This window comes from Labeo rohita, unplaced genomic scaffold, assembly GCF_022985175.1.
Source record: "Labeo rohita strain BAU-BD-2019 unplaced genomic scaffold, IGBB_LRoh.1.0 scaffold_2044, whole genome shotgun sequence".
Lineage (NCBI taxonomy): Eukaryota > Metazoa > Chordata > Actinopteri > Cypriniformes > Cyprinidae > Labeo > Labeo rohita.
In genome coordinates, this window is record NW_026128269.1 from 1 (window position 1) to 11192 (window position 11192).

The following is an 11192-nucleotide window of genomic DNA, read 5'->3' on the forward strand; positions in this document are numbered from 1 at the left end:
TTTTTTTATAATTTTGTGATGTCTAGATTTGACTGGAGCTCTTGAAGATTCAGAGTAAGATTTTGTCAAGCAGGGAAATCATCAGTACAAAACAAGCACATTATTAATAGACTCACTGACTCATGATCAAGTCTCACTTATTGTCTGGCTAATATGAGACTGGCAGCTGCCTGTTCTGTGTATGAAGATCATTTACATAGAGAGACACTTTGCATGAGAGTGTTTATAGTGCTGTGAGTTTAACACTTCATGACTGAGAGCACAACAGAACAGAATCTTCATCATCACACAAGACAAAACAACAACAATGAACAACATCATCATCCTCATCTGGACCATTGCAGCTTTTATTCAAGGTGGGATATTACATTTTGATATGAATAATATGCTATTGTTGTTTTTACTATTTCAGTATACCAATATTTTTCTGTTAACAAATTGACTTTATTTTCTGTTCTTCAGAATCCAGAGGAATCACTCTGACTCAACCTGAAGTTAAAACTGTCCAACAGGGTCAAACCGCTACAATAGAGTGTAATATAGATGTAGGGATATATAGTGACTACTTAGCCTGGTATCAGCAGAAACCTGGACAAGCTCCTAAACTCCTCATATATTATATAAACAACCTCCAGTCAGGAACTCCATCTAGATTCAGTGGCAGTGGAACAGAAAATACTGGACGAGATTTTACTCTGACCATCAGTGGAGTCCAGACTGAAGATACAGGAGATTATTACTGTCAGAGTAGACACAGTGGTCCAGTGTTCACACAGTGATAAAGAGTCGTACAAAAACCTCCGTCAGTCAGAGTCACAGCGACTGCACTGATACAGATGAGAGATACTGCAGCTGCTGATGGAGGTTATTTGTTATAACAGTCTCATTCAGTCAAACATGTTGTTGTCTTGCGCTGATTTGTGAGTCTCTTTCTAGATCTTTGTTCTGTTATTTTTTTTTATTTATTTTTTTATTTATTTTTTTTTTCCACACCGCTTCACCATGAATGTATTTAATTCATCATTTAAAATGTTCCACCACAAAAAGTCCAACAAAAAAGCTGATGATACGTGTGAGGGAAACAGCAGTCAGAGTCCTCATGTCCTTTCAATCCAGAATTACACAAAATGTGATCAGCATTAGATCTCCTTTTGTATGTTTTGAATATTAAAATTTAATTCATAATTTTTTCCTCTGTCATTTCTGCCACATCTCAAATGTTGTAGTGCGTTAAGTATCAATCTATGACAGTGGTGGAAAATATGTTTTTTTGAGTTGCACAAGCAAGTAACATTTTCACACTTGTATTTCAATAAAATTACAGCTTCACTGGAAATGACACACAATTAAAATATTCTGCTCACAAGTGATATTTACCTTGTTTTCCACTTTTTACTGGGGCAAAACTGTTCATTGGAAAGTCAGAATAATATAAATCAGAGTGTATTGTAGTAGTTTGTTTCTGTTACGGATCTGGTCGGTGAGCTGTGGACCGCTCACCACCAGATGTCGCTCCTACCTTATTTTCACACTCAAGCTGTGTCCGAAACCGCTCCCTATCCACTATATAGTGCACTATATCGGGTGTCAGCCATTTTGTAGTGATGTCCAAATTCGGAGTGAACGACTTCATTCCCTACATTCGTTCACTACTTTTTACCCACAGTGCATTCTGATTTCGAGTGTACAACCGATGTACACTCGCTGAAGCACTATATCCCACAATCCAATGCGGAGAACCGACGAGCTGGAAGAGAGAGCGGGAGCGAACAATTTTGAATGAGAGATGCTGTTTACATCTTTATTATTTCTGCTTTATTGTTTATTTCATGAATTATTCATATCAAAATATATTAAATAGGCATTAACTCAGTTTAATATTTTACTAATTTAATGAGCTGGCATCTTTGTTAATTTACAAAAAATGATGATAATTTGGTGGATATTTAAAAATGTTCGTTGGTAGCGTATTCATTCTGATGTAATATTACCGGTCGCCTGAGGGCGCTCTACGACCATTGGAATGTTACGCAGCTCGTGAGAGTTTCAAGATACTACAAACAATAAATACATAAAATTATTAACATGTAATTAATGTATGTTTATTTTTGTTGACAGCATTTTATTAGTATTTAATGATTATGAATATTACAAAACAAATTAATACTATTAATAAAACCATAAAGCTGATGCGGTGGTATGTATAATTACAGTATAAAGTCATTTAAAGTGTTATTGCTATTAATATTATTTTCTAAAATAAGGTACATGTAATATAAAAGTACATGTGAAAAAGATGTTTTTCGGAACAGCTCCAAGTCTCATGCCAAGTGTAACGATATGCGTCACCGTCCGAATTCGTTCACTTCATTTCGTTCACTCCTTCTGATATAGTCCACTCAACGGCCATTCACTATATAGGGATTAGTGAATGAGTGAACGAGTGAGCGATTTCGGACACAGCTTCAGACTGTCACACCACACCCCGGACTACATCTCCCGTCATGCAGCGCGCTGATGGGGTCAGCACCTGGGACCAATCAGGCGCGCCTCTGTCTCGCCGCCTGCCTTTCTGGACTCTAGCCCGTTGTAAAGATTTCTCTTCCGTTTAACGTCTTGGATTATGTTCGCCGGTGATCGACCCACGCCAGCCTCACGGACTTCTATTGTGCCTAGCCCCAACATAACTGTTTGCTGTGATTTTGACCCTGCCTGTTTGACCATGTATCTGTCTCGTCCCTACAATAAAAGCTCGCGAATGGATCCGGTCGCCTCTCGTCTCACCATACCTGTCAAGTATCCCGTTTTGGCCGGGAAAGTCCCGTAATTTACCCTTCTTTCCCGCCGTCCTCCCGTATTAGTATTTTCCCGTAAATCTCCCGTATTTTAACCTGCGTTATTAAAAAAAAAAAAACGTCCACCCCATCCCCCCCCCTGAGCTCTGTCACTAGCCTCGCGATATCTGCCACCTGCAGTAGCCTACTACAGGTACTGTAGGTGGCAGTTGTCGCGAGGTTAGTGTGTGAGGTCAGATGATGAGTTGATGAGTGAAGACGCGGGGAAAAAAGAAGAAAACAGACAGATGATGGACGCCAGGACAGAGAAGGAAGGCACTCCTGCCAAAACAGTCTTAAAGAATGCAAAGTCTGCAACAAATGAGTGCAATAAGTCACTAAAAGAGTAAAGAAAAGTTATGTGAAATGAAAAGAAAAACTGTACAAAAAAGCAATATGAAATGAATGAGTGTGTGAATGTGAAAAGAATGTGGAATGAAAATGAAATGTAAATGTAAAGACAAGCAATGTTAAATGAACAGAAAATATGCAAATAAGCCTTTAAATAAATGCTCTTCATATATACCCTTTTGTGTTTTCATTTAGGCTATGAATGTTCATAGCATGTCAATGTCAACAAAGGTAGGCCTATCACTGGCTTTATGCACAGCTGCACTACTTCCTGAACTTCAGCCAGCTCCTTTGTTTCCTGTCTGCCATTATTGGACAAACTGATCACCTGGATTAATCAGTTTGTCCAATAATGGCAGACAGGAAACAAAGGAGCTGCCTGAAGTTCAGGAAGTAGTGCAGCTGTGCATAAAGCCGATTGTAGTTTATAAGTGGTTGACAAGTGGTGATTTTAGCTTTCTTGTCACCTGTCTTAAAATGTAAGGGATACTGGAGCTTGGTTGGGGTGGTGGGACTGCTCGCGGCGGGCGCTGGAAAATTTCCCTTATTTTCAAATCCAAAACTTGACAGGTATGCGTCTCACTCGTCTCTCTGTAACAGTTTCCCTGTTTGTTTGGATTATCATAGTGTTGTAAGTAATAATTCCTATTGTTATGACACATTTTATACTTTATACTTTTTCATTTTCTGGCTAATCTGGGCCTGTATTTATCAAGCTTCTCAAGTGGCTTTTTAGTCCTAAGTGCTGAGAATTCATGAAATTTTCTCAAACTTAAGTATAAAAGCAATTTATCAAATTTCTTAAAGCTAGGAATTGCTCTTACTCTCCTAGTTAAGACAGCTCAAGAGGACTCTCAAATGGTTAGGAGTTGCCAGTAGGGGCTTGTGATGGCGTCTATCCGCACAACCCTAAATGGAATGTTGTGATGATGCTTTGTTTCATTGCCTTAACATATTCTCTTGAAAATTCTTTATTGTCAAACGTGTGTGGAATGTGAACTCCTATGAGGAATCTGACAATTCAATGTGAATTTATCTGAGAATATTCTTAAATAAGGAAATCTATTCAGTGATTGGTCCATGTGTATTTCGTCAATCAAAATCCCATTTGTGGCACAGCAAAGTGTTGTGAATCATCTCTAAGACTGATACTTAAGATTTAGTCCTACACTTTGCTTAAATTACGACTGAGATGCTTGATAACTAAATTTTAAGCCCAGGTAGATTAACTGATCTCGAGCTTCTCGTTGTCGATGCAGATCATGAGTGAACCGATTATCGTTTCTTATTTACTTAAAACACAGAAGAAAAAAAAAACATTAATGAACATCAGAACGCATATTATTTTAACCAATTTTTTGTTTCAATCAATACAAAGTTTTTCAAGTTTGTCCACTGAAGTTAATCTACTCTCCTGTCTGATTCTGAAGTCAGAATTGTGAGATATAAACTTTTTCTTCTCAGAATTGCGTTTATATATCACAATTGACATTTTCTCAGAACTGGGAGTTTATAACATGCAGTTGTGAGTTAAGTTGATACAGGCTCACATTTGCGAGAAAAAAGTCACAATTAAGAGTTTTTATCTCACAATTTGGACTTTATTTCTCACAATTGTGAATTTATATCTAAATTCTGAGTTAATTATAAAAAAATCTCAGAATTGCAAGCTTATATCTTACAACTGACTTTTTCCCATAATTGCGAGTTTATAACATGCAGTTGTGGGTTATTAAGTCAGAGTTATTAAGTCGGAGTTATTAAGCCTATAAACATGCAGTTCTGAGAACATATTAATCTTTTTTCCCCCTCAAAGTTGTACTTTATAACTTGCAATTGTGAGTTTATATCTCACAATTTTGAGAAAGAAAACTCAGAATTGCGAGAAGGAAAACACATAACTATGAGATATAAACGTACATTTGCGAAATGTCACAATTCTGACTTTATTTCTTGCAATTATGAGGGTATATTACACAATTCTGAGAAAAAAAAAGTCTGAATTGTGAGATAAAAAGTCACAATATCTTTTTTTTTTTTTTCTTTTTTTTTCCTTTTTTGGTGGAAACTTATATAAGCCCGTTTCCGCCACTGAATAGAAAATTTAAAAATGTAATTCCTACTTTTTATCTCACAATTCTGACTTTTTTCTTGCAATTGTGAGTTTACATCTTGTGTGTTACAAACTCGCAATTTTGACTTATGTCTTAGAATTGTGATATATAAACTCGTAATTGCGTGTTACAATGTCAGAATTGTGAGATATCCCTGGTGAAAAGAACAGCATATGCTGGTTAGGTATGTTTTGATGCTGGTTTAAGCTGGTCCTTTGCTGGTTTATACTGGTCCTTGACCAGCAGCATGACCAGCTAAGACCAGCATAAACCAGCAATACATTTTTTTTTTTTTTTTTTAATTTTAAATAACATTTCACCCATCTGTGCTTGTATTTTGACTTGTGTAATTATTAATCAGTTTAATATTAATCTAATAAATCACCCACAAACAAAACCACCAGTTCATGAAATCATCATTAAAATCTGGACATTTAACGCTCAAAATCACAACGGAACATGTAAAGATCAACAGACAAACATCAAGAGCACAACAGATTCACAAGGCCATATTGCACACAGAATAATTTATTCAGTAAAGATAGGAATATCACCTCAGTTTTCAGTTTTGTATCAATACGTGTATGAAAATATATGGTTTTAGATCTCAGATGATCATTAATATTATTGTTTATTATCAGCCCAGTAAAATAATCAAAACCTCACTGTTGATTGTGTGTCTAATTTCTGTAATTCACATTCATCACTAATTATTAAAACTTTGAATGTTTTGTAGAATATGAACACACAGACTGACAGCTGCCTGTTCTGTGTATGAAGATCATTTACATAGAGAGACACTTTGCATGAGAGTGTTTATAGTGCTGTGAGTTTAACACTTCATGACTGAGAGCAGAACAGAACAGAATCTTCATCATCACACAAGACAAAACAACAACAATGAACAACATCATCATCCTCATCTGGACACTCACACTGTTTGCTCAAGGTTTGTAGTAAAAATTTCATTAAGACAATAAATTATTTTAAAATATGAAATATACATCATTTTTTTTTTTTTTTTTATCCTATCCTTTCAGAGTGTAGAGGACAGTACACTGTAACTCAGGGTCCATCAATAACGGCAGCTCAAGGACAAGAAGTCAGAATAAACTGTAAAACCAGCAGTAGAGTGGATGAAGGTAATGACTTAGCCTGGTACTTACAGAAACCTGGAGAAACTCCTAAACTCCTCATATATGAAGCAACAAGCCGTTACACTGGAACTCCATCTAGATTCAGTGGCAGTGGATCTAACACTGATTTTACTCTGACCATCAGTGGAGTCCAGACTGAAGATACGGAGATTATTACTGTCAGAGTGAACACTGTCCTAGTACCTGTGTGTTCACACAGTGATAAAGAGTCGTACAAAAACCTCCGTCAGTCAGAGTCACAGTGATTGCACTGATACAGATGAGAGATACTGCAGCTGCTGATGGGTGTGATGAATCTCAATCCGTCTAGACTGTAGATCATGATATTACACTGCAGAACACTATCTATCTGATAATGAATTCAATTCATACAAACCGTTGGCTGTTCATTGGTACTAATAATGCACATATTAATGCCTGCATGACCATATTTTAGATCCCTTTATCCTATCCATAATTATTAATAAGCAGCAAATTAGGAGTTTATTCAGCCAAATGTCATATTTAATAGTTAACTGGAAGAACCGGATCTTAAATGTAAGTTTTCTCTGGCTTGTACAAAGTGGACTTGTGTAGCGGTTAGTTTAACCACTAAAGAGGCTGAACAGCATATGCTTGACGCACAACATTACAAAATACTGTATCTTCCTTTGTCCACAGTGTTGCAGTCAAAAAATTGAATAAACTATTTATTATATTTAAAAATAATTTACTGAGAATCAAAATACAGTCTAAATAAATAAATACAGTCTAGTCCAGTATTTCACTAATACCAACAGTGTGATTTTGTGGGGCTGAGGTGAAGAGAGAAGAAGTTTTTTCATGAGCAGAAGCTGAAGAAGATGGAGTTTGTAGATCATGAACAGCGACCACATCACAGTCACTGCTAGAGACGCCACCGGACTTAAATACGACCACCAAAAACCTGTTCGCTGCACACAGACAGTACCTGTGTTATATTTCTTTGTGTGCCAAATGATAAATGGCTTATCAATGACACAAAGAGACTTTTTGTAACATTTAATTCAAACTATTTCTGAACATTGCACAGTTCTGCAAAACACTGTAAGGAAATTATGCAAATAATAAATGATAACAAAACAGATGCGTCTACATTCTGTCAGCTCTCTTTCTCATATGTGGTGATGAATATTCATAAATCAGTTTATTCTGTTGAATTACTTTGTCCTAAACAGTCGTCTTTCTCTCATATGTAGATTTGGAAAATTTGCTTCATTCCATAAAATCTGTTTGTCCTAAATGTAACTACTCTTTTCAGTAAATTGTTTTCTTCAGACAGTACTCCATTTTTTAAAAGTTACAGCTTTAAAATGATACACAGTGAAGATCCACCTCGTTTCACCAAGGTTCATCCACTTGGAGATTTCTGGCCTCACCGCTGATCTGAGGTGACCACTGACCTCTTTTATCATGGAGTTTCCTACAGTATAATGATATTTCATAAACAGATCAGTGAGAGCAGAACAGAACAGAATCTTCATCATCACACAAGACAATGAACAACATCATCATCCTCATCTGAACACTAGCTGCTCTGCTGTATACAAGGTACAAAATGAGAGATTTGGATAAAGCGGTACAATTAATGAAGTTAGCTAATTTTTATATTTGCTTTGATGTGCCTACAGTAATTCTATTCATTTGTCTCTCAGGCTCCAGTGGACAGATCACCGTTACTCAAACTCAAACAACTGAACCAAGACAGACTGTTGTGATGAGATGCACCGCCAGCACTCCTTTAACAGCCTGCACCCCAACACCATGTCTGTCCTGGTACTTACAAAAAAATGGAGAAGTTCCTATACTCCTCATATATTCTGTATCAACCCGTTACACTGGAACTCCATCTAGATTCAGTGGCAGTGGATCTTACAGTGATTTCACTCTGACCATCAGTGGAGTCCAGACTGAAGATACAGGAGATTATTACTGTATGAGTCACTACTTAATGGGTAGCTGGATGATACAGCTGAGAGATACTGCAGCTGCTCTACAACACAATCACACACTGATCAACACAAAAACACAATAAGATTAACATCACCACCATTTCTGAAGAGAATGAGTGTATTAATATAATCATCATGTTTTAACTGCAAGATGTGATCCCTGTCAGTCAAACTGAACAGACTGCATTCTTTCACTTATGCATGTCTGGGTTTGATGCTTTCAATCTGACCCACTGAAAAATCTTATACAAATAATGTCAGAATGACTGGTTCTTGATTTATGATTATGGATTTGATATGATTTTTGAATACATTTTATATATATTTCCACTCTCTCATACAAATGTCATGATGAGTTCTCCACTAAGTCCTCCACTCCTCTTCTCCACTAAGTAAATAACAGAGACATTGAATTTATAGCAATGTTGTTAACATTTTTTTTAATTATTACTTATTTAATTATTGCTAACAGAGGCTACACTTTAAAAAAAGATAGCTCATTACTGATCTTCTGGAGTTCAGATATCCAGCTACACAGACTGTCAACACTATCTTAGCAGGTAAATGATTTATTTCTTAAAATATAATTTTTAACTTTTTAAATTGTAACTGGTTTCCAATCATGTCCTTTTCTCTTTTCAGTTTAAGAGAACATGTAAGTGACCAGCCCTGTTCAGTTAAAGAGACTTTTCTCCTCTTCACCACCAAGTAGGAAAAATTATTAATTTATGGTATTTTTGTTGTTGTTTGTTTGTTTGTTTTTATAAAAATTAATGGAAAGAGACACATTGTAACTCTAAACTCAATTGTGTATTTCAGATGTATCACATCCTATAACCTCATCAGCTGCAGAGAGAAACTGCCACTCAATCACACCAAAATACACATAATGATGGACTTTTAGGCATCATTGAGGATTATGAAAACACAGTATTTCACTGGAACTGGAACTGTCTTAATTTCACTATTTTCTGTTTTATTTATTTACACTGCCACTCAAAAGTTTGGGATCAGTAAGATTTTTAATGGTTTTTAAAGACATTTTTATGCTCATCAAGGCTGTGTTCATTTGATCAAAAGTACAGGGGAAAAAATGTAATATTGTGAATTATTATTATTGTGATGTGGTTAAGGATGAATCGTGAGACGGTGGATCCATCTGCAACAGCTTTATTAAATCGGACAACTTTAACAGGCGTTGGTCAGAACTGGCAGACAGGTGTGGTGAAGGCAAATCCAAAGGGGTAGTAATAGTCCGTGCAAAAGGTCGGGGCCGGCGGCGAGACGATAACAATAGTCCGAGGGAATAGCAAAGGTCGACAAAGGGCGGGCAGCAAAGGTTCACACACAGCAAAACAGTCCAGTTGGCAACGGGTAGGCAGTCCGATAAAGAAACGCTCAGGATTGACGACATAACCGACAAAACTTCGCGGTGAGCGAGCCGACGAGGCACGCTGAAATGGCCGCCGGGGAGGAAGTGACCCGGGCGACCCGGAACCGGAAGCGAGAGCCCCAGGCACGGGATTATGGGTAATGTAGTGCTAATACTCCGGTGACGGTTCCCGCTGGTGCGAGACGGGGGGGAGCCACAGAGACCGCGCTTGTGACAATTATGATGTAAAACAATGTTTTTCTATATTAATATACATTAAAATGTAATTTATATCTGTAATTAAAGTTGAATTTTCAGAATAATTACTCCAGTCTTCAGTGTCACATGATCCTTCAAAAAATGTGCTGGAAGTAGTGCGGCTTAATATTTTTTTTTTTTTTTTTTTGGAAGCAGTGATACATTTTTTTAAAATATTATTATTATTATTATTATTATTATTTTTTTATTTTTATTTTTTTTTTTTTTCAGGATTCTTTGATCAAATTAAATTAATTTAATGCTAAATTAATTTAAAAAAAAGTTACAGATTTACAGATTTACATTGTTAGAAAAGATTTACATTTTGAATAAATGCTGTTCTGAATCCTGAAAAAAAGAATCACATGTAGGGGATCTACAGAAGTCAATTTAGCTCCAGGGAATCATTTAAGATTGAACAGAATCTACGTTTTACAGCGGATCAATGAATCGGCCAGTGATACATTGAGCGAGCCGCATAACATCAATTCGGTACTGGATACTACTATCCAAAATATAGTGAAAACACTATTTATTAGCACGGTAACAAGGTCGGCAGTTTAAGACATTAATTTATAAGCACAAAACACAAGATACTTCTCTTTTCAATATGAATAGGAATTTATTGGAAAAACCTAAGACATTTAAACTAATCTAACACATAGACGCGCATTCACACATTCATACAAGTTGCAGAAAGAGAGAAAATGAGGAAAGAATGAGTTTAGAAGAGTGAAAATGTGAAATCCCAAGTTTATAGCATAAGTAAATGCAATTGCTTAGACCTAAACAACCATCAATCATTTAATTAACCCTCGCGTTGAGTTTCTCAATGAGGTTATTACACTTTATATTACATGCACCAGTTCAGCTAGAATCTGGAGGTTGTACTTGCGTTGCCTTTGTGTTAAGTGATTCCTTTGATGAAGTCGTTGCAAAAAGGGGTTCCCCAAGGTTGCTGATTGGTTGGAAGTCAGTGGTCGTTGGAAGTGATGTCTTGGGCGTCGGCTGGAGGATGGAGTCGTGTACGCTGGTTGAAGTTTTGAGGCAGGCACGAAGTCTGAGACACGGTTTAGCGGCAAAACTTAACTTAGAACACGAAACTCTCAACGGAAAGAAAAGATTAAAGAAAAGAA

General features: G+C 36.6%; 1 pseudogene and 1 gene segment (V, D, J or C); both read left to right on the forward strand.

The window, feature by feature from the left end:
- The first annotated feature begins 266 nt into the window (after window positions 1-266).
- Window positions 267-779, forward strand: LOC127159272 (immunoglobulin kappa variable 1-8-like). The segment is given in 2 exon segments: window positions 267-356; window positions 463-779. Coding segments are annotated over 2 exon segments (366 nt in total).
- A 5282-nt stretch (window positions 780-6061) lies between these two features.
- On the forward strand, window positions 6062-6658 carry LOC127159271 (Ig kappa chain V region 3547-like; annotated as a pseudogene).
- Window positions 6659-11192: the final 4534 nt, after the last annotated feature.